The sequence below is a fragment of the Scatophagus argus genome, chromosome 5, assembly GCF_020382885.2.
Source record: "Scatophagus argus isolate fScaArg1 chromosome 5, fScaArg1.pri, whole genome shotgun sequence".
Lineage (NCBI taxonomy): Eukaryota > Metazoa > Chordata > Actinopteri > Scatophagidae > Scatophagus > Scatophagus argus.
The window spans coordinates 22795919-22816623 of NC_058497.1; the positions used below are offsets into that span (position 1 = coordinate 22795919).

At 39.3% G+C, this 20705-nt stretch overlaps 1 protein-coding gene across 6 annotated transcripts in view; it reads right to left on the minus strand.

Annotated features, from left to right (window-relative positions):
* Positions 1 to 4065: 4065 nt before the first annotated feature.
* The window catches only part of cntn5 (contactin 5), an 89007-nt gene continuing 72367 nt past the window's right edge, over positions 4066 to 20705 (minus strand). For 2 of the 6 annotated variants that reach the window (XM_046389739.1, XM_046389738.1), the window contains 12 exons: positions 20213 to 20340; positions 19621 to 19820; positions 17100 to 17220; positions 15315 to 15473; positions 12982 to 13131; positions 12028 to 12098; positions 6827 to 7061; positions 6623 to 6732; positions 6324 to 6510; positions 6041 to 6153; positions 5477 to 5645; positions 4066 to 4989 (listed from right to left, as the gene is read on the minus strand). In XM_046389739.1, the coding sequence (XP_046245695.1) occupies positions 4886 to 4989; positions 5477 to 5645; positions 6041 to 6153; positions 6324 to 6510; positions 6623 to 6732; positions 6827 to 7061; positions 12028 to 12098; positions 12982 to 13131; positions 15315 to 15473; positions 17100 to 17220; positions 19621 to 19820; positions 20213 to 20340 (1747 nt within the window). In that variant the 3' untranslated portion in view covers positions 4066 to 4885. The remainder of the gene's footprint in view (positions 4990 to 5476; positions 5646 to 6040; positions 6154 to 6323; positions 6511 to 6622; positions 6733 to 6826; positions 7062 to 12027; positions 12099 to 12981; positions 13132 to 15314; positions 15474 to 17099; positions 17221 to 19620; positions 19821 to 20212; positions 20341 to 20705) is intronic. The other 4 variants (XM_046389744.1, XM_046389743.1, XM_046389741.1 and 1 more) reach the window with 4 other exon arrangements.

The following is a 20705-nucleotide window of genomic DNA, read 5'->3' on the forward strand; positions in this document are numbered from 1 at the left end:
TCCATTAGCACATTTAAGTAATATATTTGGCAAATGTTTCAGAATAGAAAAACAAAAGGCCTGAACTACATGGGGTGAAAAGTTTAATCAACTGGATTTCTTTTTATATTTACTCTTAAATGTGCCTCACTAATGAGGCCTCTCAGCAGGGACACTTTTACTTTAATTTCTTATGAGGGAGGGCTTGCAGTATGTCAAATTAGCTGGTGTATCTTCATAAGTTTCTCTCTAACAGTCCGCCATCACACAGGAGAGAGTAACTACTAACTACAATATAATGCCGAGCGTACCATACAAACATATTGCTGTAACAAACAATGCACAGAAATTCCTTCTATTATGTAAAGCCTCAGTAGTATTGACTATATATTGCCTTGAGAGTGGTGCTGGAGGAGAGGTTATTGGGTCATATTAAGACTTCATCCCTGTGGGAGTATGAATGTAGCCAGCAACCTTATAGATGCTGGCTCCATTCATACTCATACATTTATGCAGATGCTACAACTTGGTTATAGGAAAGTCCATGCTACCTTTTTTTTCATTATTGTCACAATAGCCTATAAAAAGTTGCCCCTAAGTTTTGACCAAAGCGTCGAACAGACTGGCACACAACATATATCATTGTCTGGCATCTACTGTGTAGAATGGAACAGTAGTCTGCTGAAGAAATTAATGATACAACCAGGATACTGTAAACAAACAAAACAAATTAAGGTGTAATACCTTTATGTCCTGCAAAGCTCAGCAGCAGAACACAGTGTGCACTGTAGCTTCCTCACAGTGCATCTGGTTTTTTCAGGTCAACCGACAACTTCAATTATAACTTCAATAATTACTCGACTAGTGCAATACAATGCTTGGTGTTGACTCTCTCTGCAGAGCTGCTCCTTTAATCCCTCTGCTCACAGTCTTCAACTGAACATGGCACACTTCCCTAATACTCATTCTCTGCCATCTCTGCCACTGCCAGGGGGACCAACAGGCTGAAAAATCCTAACATCACAGAAACCAACAGCAAACACACATTATTTAAGTCTCGACAGTTATGTTTTTACATGCACATACCAAAAACTTTAGAATGTCTTATACCACTTCAAATAAAATTTCACTTGACAGCTGAGAAATGATCTTTTCTGGAGGATTTTTCATTACCATAGAAGCTTTTAATTATGCTATAAGACTATAAGCCAGACATACATTGGTAGAAAATTATCAATTGAGAACATTAATTAAAGCTTAGTGAGAAAAATCGCTGACAAAATTGAATTAGGGTAGAATTACAATCACGGTCTTTAATTCAATGGAATCAGTAAATGGTTCTGAAAAAGACAACTGCACTGTTCTACCCCTCCCCATTTGAACCCTGTCTTCCTTGCTCATTAACGACACAGTCCCTAACAAACTTATTTCATTTTGCCATTTTATCATTTATATTTATAGCTGTCATTTATAGCAACAGTTGCTGAAAAAAAAAGAAACGTTTCTCAGAACTGTGTTGTGACAATTTTTGGTAATTTCAAATACATGTTGTTGCAGTTCGCCTCTTACTGTAGCAGCAGCATCTGTTGGAGGGCCTTACTCTTCTGGCAATTTAGGATGAGTGTTAAACTGTGACCCTGCTGAAAAGCAAAGCTTTCAATCACAGAGCAAAAACTCCAACAATGATGCCACTGAGATCATTTAATGCTTGACTTTGCAAGTTTTTTTCTTCTTTTCGAAAGCTAAAGCACATTTGGGCATGGAAACTTTTTCCATGCCCAAATGTGCTTTAGGAGAAGTATCAACTGAAACTTACTGAGATATCATGTCTGAAGTTTTTGTTTTGGTGCAAGTAGGTCACAGAGATGGTGCTTTAGGTTTTAGTGCTATTGGACTGTAGAGGAGAAAGAGAAGAGAACTTTCATGCTAATGAAGTTCCATGAATAAACTCTCTCTCTCTCTCTCTCTCTCTCTCTCTCATATATATATATATATATATATATATATATATATTAATGCATTTAAATTATACACATATAAAGTGGTGCATATGTCCTTCAACTACAAACTGTTCTGCTGTAATATACTTTGAGATGCTGAAATCCTCAGCTTCAAGGTTGCTGTTAGATTAAGATTGTTGCTAACCCCAAAAAAATATGTTTATGAAATTTCAGTGTAGTGTGACTCCTTAAACCTAAAACTTATACTGATTTGACTCTTTCCCCATTCAAAAACACAAAAAAGCAAGAAAAAAGTGTGGAATTCAAACATTAACTTAATTAACAGCAAATAGGATCACCTTTATAATCACATCAGCAAAAAATAAAACATTTCTGTGCACCCATAAACCAGAGTTTGATGAAAATATATTTTTCTGAGACAAAATGTAATTGGAAATATGGTAATCTAAACTGTAAAACTGATTTTTGTTTGTCCAACATGCTGTAAATCACTAAAAAGTACAGTATGTCCCTGCACACACACACACACACACACACACACACACACACACACTGACATTAACCTAAGGGGAGTTCATGTTTTAATTGCTGACACTATAGCTTCTGGCTCTCTGAACCAAATGGGTCCCCTTGCAGGATACATAATCCATTATCATAAATCAGATGCGCCAACACAGACAGGTGCTGCATGAATAATTAAAGGTCGGTACATTAGTACTTGTGTGGAGGTATGTGTTTGAGCCGACGTCATTGAACGGGCTAAAAGCACCGCAAAAGCCCCTCGATCCACATTAAACAGCTTAATGCTTTGCACTACAGACGGAAATGATGTACAAGTGAGACAGAGAAGACCAAAATCACCATCCTCTCCCTCTGAATGTAACCAAAACAGAGAGGTCTGAAAGAAGAGGAGTATCCATGGAATAGACACTGCTTGGAGCAGTGTTCGTCCTCTGTTTTACTGTGTGGTCTTATCTCTTGTGGTTGAGCTGGTACCCTTGTCTGAACCTGAGCGGGTGAGCCAGGTTACTCTGACTCTATAATGGAGAGTCCAGGGAGCTGGAGGCAGAGCAAGCAAAAAGGTCTGCTCAAGCAAGCAGGCTTTAGGACTACAGATCTCCATTCTAACATTAATTACACTCGAGGCAAATTCATTTGGATTTTTGCCCAGTTAGAGATAAGCTTTTACTGCAGACAAGGCAAGAGAGGAGCAAGAGAGGAGGGAGAGATACTCTTGATGTTGCCCTATTTGGCTCTGCAGTGGTTCTTTTATCACAGGATGTTCTATGGCCCCTCATACCACGTGTGTGGAATTCAATCAGCCCAGACTTTACATAACATTTGGAAAAGGTGTCTCAAAGCACAGAACTGTCTGACAGACCATGAAAGTGTCCTGTTGAATTTATATTGTAGTGAAATATTTTAGGTGCATTATACTGTGTATGAAGAAATGTTATTACATGACCCCCATTCCAAAAAAGCTGGGGCGATGTGTAAAACATAAATGAAATCAAATGTGATCATTTTCTAATCCTTTTTGACACAAGCAGTATGAAGGTGATATATTTTTATGTTTTACCTCATCAACTTTTTTTTTTCCAACTCAATCAAGTTTCAAACAATTTTGAACAGTTTGGAACATTGCACAGGTAAACAGGGTCATTGGTAACAGGTGACAGTATTGTGATTAGGTATGAAAGGGCCAACCATGAAAGGCTCAGTTGTTCACAGGCAAGGATGAGCTGAACTTCACCACTCAGTGAAACGTGATTGTGTAAAGGATATTACAATGGGCTCAGGAACACTTTGCAAGATCATAGTCTGTAAACACAATTCAGTTATAAATGATAACATTTTATATATTTTATATATATATTATATATTTATATATTTTGTATGCCAGTTGTTTGGTATTTATCAAGCATTATCAAGTCTTGATCTTTTAAAATCTAGGAATTTGATGCGCTTCTTTGTTTTATTTGATTGTAAACTGAATATCTTTGGATGCTGGAGTGTCTGTTAGACAATATGAAAATGTCACCATTGCTCCATTATAAAATAGTTAACAGATAAAGTAATTGTAAACATTTCTTTTCTAGATGTTTGAAATTACAAACAACAAGTATTTAAAAAATATACATCACATTTATTTTTTTTACTGATACCAAGAGTCCGTACAGATTTTTCTTTGTCTATTGATGTATTTGGGCACTACAGGTAAGTACCTGCTTCCTACTTCCATACATCCAACGGTCAACAGACTGTATCACCAAGCATTGTTTAATCACTACCAAAAACAGAGAGTTTGACATAGCTGACACACACCACTGTGTTTTTTTTCTCTAAAGGTAACACAATGTACAAAAAGCAAGTCTGGAAATTTTAAGATTCTCGGTTCCATAAAAAACTTTTTTCTCCTCTGTGTGTGAATAAGAAAACAATGCACTTATCTCTACTGAGCTTCTGCTGCATTGCTTGTTAGGCAGCCAAGGGGTAAATTGATGCAGATAAGTAATAAAAAGAAACAGGCCGGCTGATCCCTGTATTACTACCACAGCAGCTTTTGAGGAACTGCTCACGCTCTGTAGAGCCCCAGAGCTGTAGGAGCCGTCTGGAAATGGTTAGATGCCAGTCAATGAGAGGAACACATGATGTTAAAGTAAATGATTAAACAAATCTTTCCACACAAGGTACACTACAGTACAACACTACTGCGATGTTGGAAAGAACTTTGCAAATCAAATGTCCAGGGCCTCAGAAGAAACCAGGAACTCAAAAGATGGATGAACTCTGAAGAGCCACATGTTAACTGGCAGACTAAACCCCCTTTGGCAGGCCTCTGGCCCTTTGGGATGGATAAGGCCAAAGCAGGCAGGCAGTCAGAGGGAATAAGGGAGCCGAGGACTGGTGGCTCCCTCCATGAAAACGAGGATGGCACAGTGGCCTCACCAGGAAGCTGAAGGCACCAGAAAAACCAGGAGCAGCGCTGTCCATGTCAGGTTCTGTGACAGGCAGTGCACTGAGCACTGGTCGCTTTTTGCTCTAACACCTAAAAAAAGGGAAGGAGAGAAGAGAAAGTCAATACTGATGAAAACAGAGATGTTAAACAAAATGCCGGAAGTGCATTCCTTTCTAATGCTAAACAACTCAATTGATCTTTTGAATGCATTGGTCACGAGGAGTTTGGTGTTGTGGACAAAGTCTTTCTTGCAAAAAGAAAAAAAAAAAAGGACACTGAAAGAAAACAAAGATTGGGAAGAAAATAGCAATCCATTGCCCCGAGAAGCTGGCAGGTCACATCACACACACAAGACTGCAAACTTTGTTTGTTGCTTGTAAGTTAATTGGCTGTGCAAGAGTAGGAAGACTTGTGTGGGCGAGGTAATTAACACAGTATTAGCCAAAGAAAACTTGGCTGGCACATCAGCGGCGGTGACTCAATTAAGGGCAGAACTTAAGATTGCAACAAAGAGAAAACAGCCTGTGCATAGAGATCAGATTCCAGTGGTCAAGTGTGTGGCCACTAACTAGCTTACCGGAAGAGGTGACCAGTCGAACTTGGGAGCTGACTGCTCCCTCCCCCCCTTCGCTGAGGGCGCGCACCTCAATGATATAGGTGCCTCCCTCTGGCAGTGAGAGCATGGTGGAAGGGTTAATGGTTCTTGTCACCTGGTTGTGGCCTCTGCCCTCCTGCTTGAGTAATACCTGCAAGACATGAAACTCTACCATTTTAATCAACAGCACAATCAAGTAAACACCTGGTCGTTAGGAAAAAAGTCAACTATGATTACACAGAGGCATTTCAGGAAATAAAAGTTCAATTCAAGTTGTTGTGTATAGTAACAGTACAGTAACATCAACTCAAAACTAAGGTTTACAGTTTTGAGAAGCCTTACATATACAACACTTTAAATTGATTCACATTCAGATGCTGAGTTCATGTTGGATAAAATCATCAACTTTTGTGTGACGCTTTGTTTCCAGTTGCAATGATTAAAAGTTCTAAATCTGTAGACTTGAAACCATGGTGATTCCTGTCATACAACACAGTAAAAACATGTTTATGTGTCTTATTGTTACAAAAGTTTAGCGATCATTACCATGTAGCCAATGACATCAGATTCATTGTCTTTTGCCTTCACTGGGTCCCAGTTTAAAGACACGTTGTTGCCCTCTTGAATCCACATGAGGTTGGCTGGAGGCTGAGCAGGAGCTAATAAGAGAAAGCAAGACTCTGAGTGCAAAGTCAAGCAGACTTTCTAACAACATTTCGACCAACTAGGTCAATTGCTACACTTTTTACAGGAGCATTTGGGGCGAACTTAACAGGTAGCCTCCATTCCATATATAGTATTACATGATTAGTGTCAGTACTGTACTCACGGGGTTTCCTGGTCCTGACTGTGACAGCAGCAGTGGCAGGACCCTGGCCAATGCTGTTGAAGCCTTTTACCGAGATGAGATACATACTGTTGCCCTCTAGTCCTGTCAAGACCATGGAAGTTTCGTTTTTCACAGTCCTTTGTTTTTTACTTGACTCTTCCTGCTCCATGTCTTTCCAGTAGCTGACCTGGTAACAGACATGAATGACTTTGAAAGAATTCTATTCTTAATCCCCAAATTTTGCACAAAGGTATGCATGCTTAGTGCTCCATGTGCACATGCAAAAAGTTAACAAGCACCTCATATCCTTTAGGTCTTCCAGGGCCAGGTTTGGGCGGTTTCCAAGTGACCCTAATTTCTGATGAAGAAATGCTGTAAGCTTTTACATCAGAAGGTGCTTCCCTGGGCTCTGTGAAACAATTCAAAATGGTAGCCATTATAAAATATCAAAAACTATTCCCTCCGTACTTCTTAAATCCGTGGAACTACAAAGATAAACTCACCCCCCTCGGCAGAGTGGATGATAACAACTCTGCTGAATGGCCCATCTCCCTTATTGTTATACACTCCAACCTTTACTTCAAATGGTGTAAGGGGAGGGAAAGTCTCATCTCTGTATTTATACGTTGTGGAGTCCGCTGAAGTCACCATCTTCTCCTTCCAGCCTCTGGTTCCGTTGGCACGAAATGCAACGATATACCCAAAGCCCTCACCATTTTGGAACTCCTCAGATACAGGCTGAAAACATTGGAAAGAGAGAAACAATAATCCAGGAGTGTCTTTCACTAACTAGCTTACTAGCACTTTAGCTCTGTGACTGACAATGCATTGTTTGCCTATTTTCTCATTGCAACAGCTTACTGAAGAAAACATGAATTTTTCCTCCATGATGGTCTCATCTAACCAGCTTTCAATTAATTACCCAATTACTTTAGCTGTATGCCAGTGTTAATAAAGATGCAGCCAGTCTTGAGTAATGGAAACAAATCATATTTGGCTAGGTTGTGCCGACCATGCAGCTATTTATCTTTCCATGTCTGACAGGAGGATTTTGGGGACACAGGTTTTGTGTCCTGGTTTCAGTATTTATCTGGGGTTTTCCTGAAGTGGGAAGCTGTCTTCCACAGCTGCTCAGTGCTTAATCAAATCAAATGCCAATTTATTAAGTGAGCAAGAATTTAATTAAAATGTGAGCTGCGGGGATTAAATCTTTGGCTAAATTTAATAAATGACAAACACCTGTACACCTGTTCTAGGTAACAAAAACTGCTTGTGCGTTAATGTGTTGATTTGCATAGGCTTCAAAGCCCAACTGTCCCCTGAAGGCATCACCCAAATTAGCCATCTAGTCGACAGAGGCATTGGTGGTGGATAGAGATGTAGTTCACATTTCATTCTAGGACCAATCACCATGACTGCCTAATTACAGGGATGATCAGTGAAAATGAACTAGCTTCCATCAAAGTTATTATCAGAGCTGGCAATGCTTTTAAAGAGATGCCAGGGAATATGGGTCTTTACAAAAACAGCAAGAACAAATTAGCTAGTTAAGTCAAGGAACATACGTGGGTTTAGGAATTAAGATAGTTACAGATAAGTGTGAGCACAGTGAGAAGGCTGATACAATTGAGGCAAGTCTTGTGGATGGAAATGGGGGGACTGCTGGGCTCAGTGATGGTGACTGTGGGTTCAACACTAATGGCCCTCCCAATGGCTCCCTGAGAAAAAGCAGTCTCTCACCGTCGACTCTAATGAGACGGCTGAATGAAGCTGCAGAGACTATTTAGTCATTCATCCTGCTTAATAACCCTGCCCACCATGGCCGTCCAGACTCTGACAACTCTCCACAGATGATTGGAGAGGCAGAACTGCTGTGCGCCCACATGCCTCGACTGCCAAAAAGGGCTAACATTCCTGCTCCGTCTCTTTTAATATCCATCTCCATTGATCACTGATGAAGTCCTGATTTATTTCCAAAAACCATTTACCAGAAACAAGAAGAAATAGGGCAGAGTTAAAACCACTTAAAATGCCAAGTACCAAAAGGAGGATGCTGCACAAAGTGGAGCGTCTCAGCATTGTCTTGTGATGCTCTTAAAACCTGACAGACTTATTGATGGGTGACCAATTATTTTAACAGATAATGGGCAGAGAAACATAATTTCTTTAGAAGTACTTTAATTTTTCACAATTGCACATTGTGTAGCTCACAAGTGAAACAATCTGAGTGCAAAGGTGTCTGAGTAGAAACAAATGACTGGACTAAATAATGTTCACTCTCCCTCTTAGGCACTTGTTGATACAAAACATTGTTTTGATCATGGAGGTTTGTAACTAAAAAGCCGCCAACACACAGTTTCTTAAATCTTGGGAAAATCCCAAAGCATTCTAGGTTAAAAAAAACTGGTTCACTAAGAATCACTTTTTTTGTAATTATTCAAATTCAGACATGGCTTGAAAGGACTCTTTATTAGGGTTTTAAGTATAACTAAGTATCAGTCATGGTCTTGCACAACTTTTGATAACCGGTGATTGTTCTTCGAAGACCGGGTCCTGTAACCGTTTGTAAGGAGATTGTCATTGTGCTTACTAGCTACTCTAATGACATTCTGGAGTTATAAATAGGAAACGGTCTACTACCAAACGCTATCCCATCTGGAATGGACATTATCCCCCATAAAGTGCCACGGAGGGGCACTTCTCCTCGTGTGAAGGTTATCTTCCCAGAGGCAGTTGGGCTCCCATACTTAATAACTACAAGAATAACTGTCAGTTGCTTCCACATCTGTTCACTGTTCCCCGGTTAATATATCCTTCAACTGATCTCAATTGCAAATTCTCAGCTTTGCTCATAGGTATTCTGCCCATGCTGTGCCCTGAATCTGGCTGAGAGCCAAGCTGTCCACTTGGAAACAGTTCAGACTAATATCCTCTTTACTTGGTGTGAGATTTATTACATTTTATACAGCCATTGTCAAGACTGAGATTACAAACAGATATTCATAAACATCCCTGGATTTATTGGGAACGACTCTGAGGTTCAAGGTTAGCCATCATTATGCCTCTCTGGTGGGACCAAATTTAAAATTCACAACATCTTAATCACTTGGCCGGCTGATGCAGCCTGGTGTAATACATGGCCCAGCTGGCCTCCTCTCAGCTTTGTCAGCAAATTTTGTAATTGTGACCAAGTTGTGCCCTCGAACTATAAGACCCTGAATTAAACAAATTTCAAAATTAATAAAGTGATTTTCTGTTTAAAATGCAATGAGCTGTGGTCTTGAGGTTGTTAGATTGTTAATCATAAAGTGGAAGCTTTTTCTCCTTCTTGCAATGACAATCTACACAACTAACAACACTTGGACTCAAGCTCTTCAAGCCTTACAACCAGGAGAGCCAATGACAGACAATGAAAACACTGTGCACATTTGCTGCAGATATCTTACAGATGTAGATAGATGGATAGCGAGTCATTGTTCCATTTACAGTAAGTTTTTGTCCTTGTGCAACACAGGGCAAAACACAACAGAATGAAAGTTTGAAGCAGTGTTGTTTGACAGTTTCTATGTTCCTCATTACATGTATTGTGTAGTATGCTTATATATTTATTTTTTGAACCTCTGATCTCTGGGAAGAACATCGTGACCTTGTGGAAACACTTTCCTGTCTGGTTTGCTCCTACATTGGAACAAGTGAGGCCTTTCTTCCACACTCAACCTTCTCAAAGTCAAATCATGAATACTGAAGCAGATGGGTCTTCCGTGTCTTCCCTTCAAATTGAAAAAAATCCCCAACACAAACCCCAAGACAATACAACCTTCACCTTTATGTGATACCACTGGATATAATGCGTATCTCTAAGGCTTCCTGGGAGTTCAGTACACCCACACCTGGATGTTTGTACCTTTGTCTCAACAGCTGTGCTGCTGAAAAGGACTGATGCAGCAGAGGTGTTATAGTGGCAAATTACTGAGTGTGTGTGTTTTCCTTTCTATGCTGAATACTGTATCTACTGATCAAGAAAGTGCAGAGATGCTTTTCTAACTTTCAAAGACTCATTCAGTGACACATTAAGACTGAGGAAAGTGTCCAATCACAGTAACCACATTGATTAGGAGGCTGAATCTCAAACACAAAGCTGCTTTAAATTTAGGACACAGCTTCAACAACAACTTCAACATTTCATTTCATTTAACTTATTTTTCTATTCTATTTTTGTTATTTTTATCTCACACTTGCTTTGGCAATTAAAACCCTTTGAATTAAAATGAAAATTTAAATACTTTTGGCTTTAATACTTTGTTTTAGCATAAAGGAACTGCATTTTAGAGATGAGATAATTGAACATAACTGCAACAATATAATGAGAAATCACACTTTTCAATGTCTGCTTGGAAATTTATGCAAATAATTTGTCAGGCAAAGAAAACAAAAAAGGAAGGTCATTGCAACCTATAATATTTCTACTGAATTTCAAGCTTGAACTCTGCTTCCATCCAATCACAATAAAGTATTCACTGCCCAAACTGAATCACAGTTTTACCTCAGAATGAACATGAGAGTGGAAAAAAGGAAAAGTAATTTTTTGTTCAACAAAGTAGAAGTTAGTTGAGCTTCAGCAAAATTCCTGACTATATCAGTCTTCCTACATTTTAAGAACATCTCCAGTCTCCTCTCATCACTTTTTCACTTGAGCTGCTCAAACTTTCTTCTATGTTTTAATTAGATCCCACTTTGATAGTTCTGGGAATAGTGAGGCAAGGAAACGCAGGTCCCCTGCACACACTGAGTGAAACTGCAGCTACTTGTCATATCTTACCTCAAGTGAATGCAACTGACTGTAAACTAATTCAATCATCCGTATATCTTAAAATCATTAGACCGTTTCCTTCAAGCTTAGGAACCACAAGGACTAGCGTCGTCCATCAACCTTGTTTTATCCCCCTTAATAATGTCTGACAAGTATTCCCAGGCAACAAAAAGTGAAAGTTTTTAATGGTTGGTGCAGTAGCAGCCTATACATGATTATTAAGTCACATTCACATGCAGGATTTATTGCTTAGTGACAGATGAATTCCTAAAGGAACAATGGCAAAGCTGTACTTTCAGTACGGATGTGTCAAGTGAAACTTTCTGTGCATTAGTTTGTTCTTAGGTTCTTGGGCTATAACTCCGATTCAACCTGCAGGTTCAGAAATGTTCTTAGCAGTGGTTCTGTGATGATTAATTCCCTTAACACACAGATTTGTTATCACATTTGTAAGGTTGATGAATCATACCTTCTCAAGTTAAAGACAAATACTTGAGCCTGATAGGTTTCTTTCCATATTTAATCACATAACAGTCCTAAAAATAATCATCATTCTCTGCTCTGGTTTTCAACACTGCAAGAGCTGCTTTGTTTCAGGAAGTCACAAGAAGCAAAGTTTGAGAAATATGGCCTTATAGGACCAAGATGTTCATTTTTATAAAAATAAAATGATCAGAAAATTAAAAAAATCTAACTATATTCATTTATTTGAATGTTATGTCATTGAAACAACAGAAAACTGTAAAGGTTATTTTTAACTGAAAGCAGAGTGGATAAAAGCTTTTATTTATGGCTGTTCATGCAACAAAAAGTTTACTTAAATGAAGCACCAGACCGTCTGTGATTTTTGTGTTTTTTTGCTCATATGTTGTCTTTGTCTGGCGTAGGACCTACCTCCCACGAGATGACCAGCTCATGCCTGCGGCCATTCCCTCCACTAACATTTGCTGGTGCCACAGATGGGACTGTTTGAAATAGAGAGGTTAACACTGCATCACTGACCCAAAACCACAAACTGTCAACCGGTTTTTAAAAGCAGAAGACAAGATAAAAACACAGAAAAGGACCATGAATTTGAGCTACATTTAAAAAAAACAATTCTAATTTTAACAACTTAATTTAAATTTTTGTAAAAATAATTTTAAAAATTGTCAACCAATCAAAACATAAAATAAAACACAGCTTTAATGATGATGATGATGATGATGATGATGATAAGAAAACATTAAAATTTGGCATTTGTACACATTATAATACCTGTCAATCAAATTGAAAATGATCATATACTCCAGGTTGTGCTTGGAATTCTGTAACCCTTTGTTGAGATTTGGACCACAGATTTTAGTTTAAGGATGGATTACCACAGCTGGGTATAGATACTGCAATTAGGGTTTTAATTACGCTGAAGAGATTGAACAGATTAAATAAACCACTTGCATATGACCAATGACCTTTGTAATTATCACATTTTCTAGATGAGAAACAAGCAGTTAGTGAAGCGACATCCTTCATCCAGCCTGTCTAAGTCAATTTTTACTCACTATAAATATTGTATTCTGCTGTGTTGTTGCCTCGAGGCATTAAGGGACTGCCTGCTTTAGCAGAAATACAAAACTTGTTGAAATTCATGTAAGAAACTTATTTTCAACTTCTTGTCCAATTAAAATGGAGTATATTAACAATGGGAACATGAAATGGCGTGTCGGGGCACCAGTGACTGTAAACTCTCCAGTTACAACAAAATCATCAGCTGCAATTTGGAATCATTTCCTGAAATGGGTGAATTTGTGTGTCAAAATGGGACCTGAATGTACTGCATATCCAACACATAGAGCTTAGAGGATTTACCTGCTTCTTTAGTCCTAACTCCTCTTGAAGGGGTGCTGGGATCTCCAGTCCCAATCGCATTGCTGGCCACCACCCTGAACTCATATTCCACCCAGGGGTTGAGCTCCACAGCCATGGCTGATTCCATGCCCCCTGTAACGGGGTCTGGGTCTGCCGACGACAGTGTTGCTAATCAGAACACGCACCACATATGTGCAGTATGTAAAACATACAAAGCAAAAGTGCCGATGTTCAGCTTTAGTGGTCTCTGAAAATGATGTATAACATACAGATTAAGCAATATTTATTTATTACTTTTAATGGCTGAACATTTATGCAGCTCTGTGCTGGCCAAGGCAGTCGTCTGACCTTAATGAACCAAGTAAGCAGGTGTTTTATCGCCTAAAGGGGAATTCGAGTATTTTTAAACAGGGAGTTTACATATTTTGGTGTGTAAATGATTCACATTTACCAAAAGTTTTGGAACCGGTACAGTAAATTGTCTCAGTTTGGTGCCGTGACGAGGATGCAGTGGCTGCAACAAAGTCCTTCTGCTCTGAAATCTTGCTGGAGGTGATTTGTTGCAGGATGACGACGATGAAAACCTGAGTCAGTTTACTGAGAGAAACTGCAAGCAAGAATCTATCTACAAAGTCATGGCTAAATATTTAGCTGATTTCAACAGTTTAGAGGAGGAAACAACTGCAACAGTGAAATGTCAGAGCAAGACTTTTCCACAAGACAGATTTCTGGTTAAAAAAAGGATTTTACTCTTAACAAAATGGTCTGTCTCTGTGGGGATTCCTTTTGTAATGCTGTCAGACACTCACAGTAACTATATCAGCCTGTGAGTGGCAAAAAAACGACTTTTTGGAGAGGTAACTTGGGATTACATTGCAGCCATTGCAAGTGTGTCGTGACTGCTGGTTGAGATGATCTACTGGACCAATTTCAGAACAGTATGAATCATTTACACTCCAAAATTTGTAAAGAAAGATCTCAGATGTAAAAATGCTGGAACTTCCCTTTTATGACCAAACTGAAACAATCAAGAAGTGAAGATGACTGACGGAGCCAGGAAGATACCAAATGTCATTAAGACAGTCACCAGTTATGACTACATTTGACTTCAACTTGTCCATTACTTTGAGATCCCCAAAACTACTTTCTAATACTAGTAGAACTAATTACACAAACAGAATCTGATTTCCATCATTTTTCACAGCATCTACAATAGATCGAGTAATAAGTAATTTTAAATCACATCCTGAGACTGAATAAAGTTTTATGAACATATTTTTAACTGAATTACAAGCAGGTGACACATCTAATCAAGTTTCTTCAGGGCGACCATAATCAAGCTTCGTCAATATTGATCGCGCAACAACAAACAAACATTGACTTAAAGCATATCCGTGTCGCAAATGCGGCAGAGGTCTCTCTCTGCTAACTAAGGCGACATCCAGAGAAGCAGTGGAGCTTACGTTTTAATCATCCACATCACAATGAGACCACTCTGTCAAGCATGCTGCTCTTCAAACACAAGCTGATAACTGTGTTTGCAAGGAGTGCGAGTTGAAAGCCCGATCCCCTTTATGCTAATCTTAACAAGTTCAACACTGACAATGCATCACACAGTCCTAATTGTGCTTTATCGAATTAAATGTGGTTGAACAGACATGATGTGAGAGGAGTGTATACAAAGTATGATTTATGTATCTGTGGGGATGAATCATTATCACACCTTAAACTCTGCTATTATTATCACACGGAATATTAAGATGGATTATACGTGCTCAGCAAGCCTTCATCCTTCAAGTGATAGTAATTGATGGTTTTTCTGTCAAGGAGCGGAAAAAAGAGGCTAATTCATTTTTAAGCAAGGAAAGAGCATTTACACTAAATGGACATAGATAAGTCTTCTAATTCAAGCCCAAAAGGTTAATTTCCCTCTCACCGCTGATATGACTCCAAATAAAATCCAAAGCAATGACATTTGATAGGCTATAGGCTCAAATTACTTTTTGCTAAGATCTTATGAGCAACAGCCAAGTTCAGACAATAAATTGACAGCTGGAAGGAGAAATGCCTTTCAAATTCTTAAACAGGCTTCTGTTCAGAGTTTGATCCAAAGCTACAGTGCAAAGCATTTGATCCAGTAGTCTCTGCATGAGATTTCAGAAGCTCATTGTGTTAATATATAAAAGGAAGAGCCTCTTGAAACCAGCCACCTTGCTCGAGTTGGGCCAATTCATCGTCTCTGTACATGACTTCGGGTGGGATTAAGCCGTTTCTATGTGGCCCCACATTCACCTCACATATCTAGATGCTGCAATTTACTCCTTATTGATTACCTGTTTTGACAGTTTGCCAGCCTAATGAAAATGGGCTGCGGGCCTGTAAATTATAGGTTCTGATAGGGCTGTGATTGTCCAGGCCACGAGTCCAGGATAGGGTGGCGGTGGTATCTGTGATTTCCTCCACTATCACCACTCCAGGGGGTCCAGGAGGACCTGGTGGAAAGAAGGTTAGGACACAGAGATTAAATTACCAGTCTGAGTGGCAGCTGCACCACCAATGTCTCAGAAATGTCAAGACCCAAGGGAAAGAACAAAAAGAAACCCTGTTGCCATCTGCATTGACTCTAAGCTGGTCCATATGTGTTCATCATGCATTGCTGCGATTAAATACACTAATGGATGCATCCAAGCAAGCATTAAGAAGGATGTGCAGCTGTATGCATATGATGACAACATCAACTCTCTGCTGTGAGCTTTTCGCAAACGACAGACAGGAACATGACATACTAAACTGAACCAGGATTTGGGCTGACACAGATCTGCTGCATCATGCTGATTAAGAGATACTAACACTTTCTTTTTTGAGTTTCTGAAGGCAGTTTGCCAGTTCTGCTGAGCATGACTGTGTGGTAGACCTGCATGTGTTTTAATGCAGCTGAACATATGTTTACCTCAGTCTTCAGGAGTAAATGTAATCTGCAAGTGCAGCAAATGTCTTAAGGACTCAAGGGGGAACAGCTGTAAATGAAAAGCTGGCAGCTGGTACACTCAATGAGAACCAATGTTCTGTGTCCCCAAAAAGTGCCCATTAGAAGGTTGCACTGAAAGGTGCATTTGCATTTGCAGGCATTAAGATGCATTTTACATCACTATAGGGACAGCACCCTCTTTTTAGTGTGATCAACACTGTGGCACAAATCCTCCCCTGTATTAGTGCTTAAATGGCAGTCATTAAATATGTCAATTAAATACTAAACTGGAGGTGGATGATATGCCTGGAGTGGATGTCAAAATAGATCAATGTGAATCTGATGAAGATGATATCTATTTTGTTGTTATAAGGATATAACAAATGATTTAGAAAAATAATATAGACAGTAGAGTAAATAGTGAAGTGTCTCCTGCTGCCATTTTACCAGGAAAATCTAAAATGCAAAACAAATAAATTCAAAAACTAATTTTTCACAATTTACTTGATATCATCCTTTTAATTTTTTTTTCTTTTAATACTATCACTAAGCAAACAAATCTCTTGGGTGACTTCCTGTCATGTCATCTCAAAAGAAAGAGAAGTCAACCATTTTTATTTTAGTACCCAGTCAAAAGCAGACCTGCAGCTGTGTGCACGTTTTATGTTAGATTATCAGCTACAATCAGAAGCAATGACTGAATGTGATCACTAGACATTTTCATCTGTTTAACAGCTTGTATTAAACTTGTTCATGTAGACAGACCATCTGTCCAGCAATGCTCACAGTGACTATAAAAAATGAGTCAAGATGATCAAAAGCGGGTAATAATGTGGAGCTGGTTATTGTTCAACTATCTCCACGAGGAACAAATTTAAAATATCTGCTGTAATTAGTTAACTTCCTAAATCTTCTGCGCTTGTAACAAATTGGGGGATAATTTCCGAGACTCACAGAAAATGTTATTGCACAGTACGTCACGGCTTTAAATCACAAAAACAAGTAACTGTCATTGTCTTCATTTCCTCTGGACTAAACCTTCCAAGAATAATTCAGTACAAGGTATGAATTCTGTTTCAGGGTTTTGATTCAGTTCAAGGGTGTACAAGAAGTCACGGAGCACTGGTACAGTGACCGACCACAAGCTCACCTCGAACCAGAAGTTCAGCATCTGCAAAGACAGTGTCGGCGCTGGTTTGGGCCCGGCACCCGTACTTCCCAGCATGCTTCAACAAGATATTCCTAATCATCAGATCCACTGTCGATGACTGCTGCAAATAGGAAAGAAAAGAATGAAAAAAGTTGGGTATTAAGTGAGCCTAAATGTGCTTGACACAAAAAGTATGATTCTTTTACATCTTGTAAAGGCTCATGTGGCTTGAGAAATTCCTGTTTAATTCAGGTGCTTGCTTGCCGCTTCATTCTTCAGCTACTTGTATTTTCTCTCTGCTGAAATGAAAATGCCTCAGGCAAGACTGGGAATAATTCAAGGTCTACAGACGGCTGTTTAGCACGAAACCTGATTAAAATTACAAACCATGCTTTAGCCAGGAATCCGTTGTGCCTGTAAAGGATTGTCACTGCAAATACTTTTTCTCTAGAGCATGGATAGTAGCAGAGGACACATCAGGACAGATGTGATTTTAACATCCACTGCTGATAAAGGAATAGTGACATAAACAGGGCTCCCTAATCTCCAGCAAATTTAGTTTCAACTTCATTTTATTGTTTAGACACTAATGATTTTTTGAATATAATGTATAGGGGAAATGTACAATGTTTCGAAGCATTGTAAAAATATAAGACTAAATTAGTCTTATTGAAACAAGCAAAACAAATAAAAAACAAGCCTCAAACTGTTTAATGGCAAGATAGCAGCAGTAATACCTGAAGATGAATTCACTTCTTTTGTTTCAAAATGAAAAAGGATACAAGAAAATCATAACCACTTCAATTCAGCTAAACACAGAAAGATATTTTGAGTTAAAAGGACATTTAGCACAATCATGTTATTCTGCAGTATCAATATTTTCTGTGCTTGATTCTCCAAGGGCAATGTGATCAAGCTAGGGAGGTATATCTATGTGCACAATGCAGAACGGAGAGTGCATTTTGTGCATGTTTTACTGAACATAAGCCCCTTGTACACCAAACATGGACAGAGAAAAACTAAACAAACTGGTGATAAAGCACACGTTAAACACGGAAGTCAGAAATGGTCAAGCAAAAAAAAAAAAAAATTAAAAAAAACAGGCTAAAAGGCGAAGGTGAAATGGCAACATTAAAACTTTAACTTTTGGTTTGTGTGTATTGTGATTTGTGCTGGAAGAATTTTTACGACATCTTGCACTGACTGCCCTTGACCCCTTATGCGTTGGATGACAGAAGTCAAACAGATGAGAAGGAATACAAAGAGAAAGAATTGGTATTAATTAGGCTCTTACAATTCAGGGGATGCTTTAAAAACGACAGCAGTGCTTGTTACATTACTACAAAAGCAATAAGGTGCATTAAGACCACATTAAAGTTTTATTTTTAGGATAGTTTCCTTCATTATATTGCTTGCCATTTCTCATTCAAAATCATTACTGACTCCAACCCTTCCAATTACCTTCCAAAGCCGGTATGCCTCGGTGGTATTTGTGTTTTCATTTTTACAAAAAGATACAGTTCTGCAGGTGCAATACAAAATAATAGACTGAACTTTGATTTACATGATAATGTGATTTAACACAGATCTGTGATGATACCCAAGGCTCTCTGACCTTTGGTGAAATTGTTTTTTTTTTGCAGGTATAAAAATTGTAATTGCAATGAATAGTAGACTCAAGGTCATTAAGTGCAAAATGAAACAAAATAATCTTAACTTTAATAGGCTGGTTCAAGGGATCACCAAATCTGGAGAAGAAGTCAATGAAATGACAAACTTAACAGATGAACAATTACACAGACACACAGTATAGACAGAAGTAGTGGGACATCTGACCATTACATTGTTTTTGCCATTCTAAGTGCATAGAAAATGGTGTAGAGGTGGTCCCCACTTTGCAGCTGTGAAGGCTTCCACTCTTCCAGCAAGGCCTTCCACAGGATTTTTGGACTGTTTCTGTGAGAACTTTTACTCACCCGTGCAGTAGAAAATTTGTGAGATCAGGTATGATGGTGTCCAAAAGGCATTGATGTTGGACCCAAAGGCCTGGCTGAAAGTCTCCGTTCCTGTTCATTCCAAAGGTGTTGGATGGGGCTGAGGTCAGGGCTTTATGTGGACCAGTCAAGTTCTTCCACACAAACTTGCCTTTATGGACTTTGCTTTGTGCTCTGGAGCACAATCATGCTGGAATAGAAAAGGACCTTCCCCGAACTATTGTCATACAGTTGGAAGCATAGCATTGTCCAAAGTGTCTTGATATGCTGAAGCATTAAGATTTCCCGTCACAGGAAGTCAGGGGCCGAGCCCAACCTCTGAAAAACAGCCTCATATTACGCCTGGTTGAAAATAATAAAGATATGATGTCCCAGTACTTTTGTTTGTATAGTGTAGATTCACAGACTGACATATAATGCTACATGGACGGACAGCCACAGAGACAGAGACAGATGGAAAGGCAGGTAGATACATGAATAGGCAGATAGGACCTTAACCAATACGATAAATTTACTCTTACTCTTACTTTTGTTCTTACTCTTGCTCTTACTGTTTGGATGTATTCAAAGTGGCCACCATCCTGTTGAAAGTTGATTGGTTTCTGGTTGAAGAACCACTGGAAAGCCACATCCAGCGATGTGTCATGTGTCGCCTTGCAGCTCAGCACTACGCTCTCCCCGACAGTCACTTCCACTCTGCTCGGGCTGAGCTCCACACGCATGGCGTCTGCAAGCACAAAGCTGCTACTCTGTCACCTCAGGCTAACCAAGAGTCAGCGTCAAAACGTTGAATTTGACTGTGACATCACTGCAGGTGCAATCATCAAATCCCAATCCTAACTCTGGCAAAACACACTCACCTTTGTGAGATAAATGTCCTGTTTGACTCTGATCTCGACTGTGTACAGTGCATCTACGAGGCAGAAGCCTTTACGCTGTAAAGTGTGTCCTTGTAATATGATTCTTGAATGTGAGAGCCCTTGGTTCACGGTTGAGCAAGCACAATAAATTTCTTGGCACCCGAGCAAAGGTGGGGGGGGGGTGACATTGGGGACTGTTTACTGGTGGCCGACTTGTGCTAATTTGGCAGAAAATAAAGGCCCCCAGGGCATCACTTACCTTTTACCCACAGTATGGCAGTCATCTCTGCCGAGCCCAACTGATTCTCTGCCCGGCACACATAGTTCCCCTCGTCCGCTCGGCTGGAGTTAACAATTCTCAGAGTGTTGTTCCGTAACAACATAATCCTGTGAAAAAGGACACAAAAATCAATACTGGTATGAGGGACAAATTCACGTACTAACAGTTGCACTACAAGTTCAGGCATGAGGTTATATGGTTGTGGCTGTGTCGAGTTACAAGAACAGCAATACTCACTAGGGATGAGAACAGGAAAGTTAAAACAAACTGCACATATATTCTTGAAATAATCATCCACTAGAGATTCAAATGGAAAAATATGAAGTACGACTGTATTAACAGCTTGCGAGTTATCATCACTGAATTGAAGGACAAAAAGCATCTGACGGTAAGTTGTTTGTGTTACTAAAAAGCTCAGAGGACTGGGGGATGAGAAGTCAGGAGCACTCTTTGTATTTGTTGTGTAACCTTC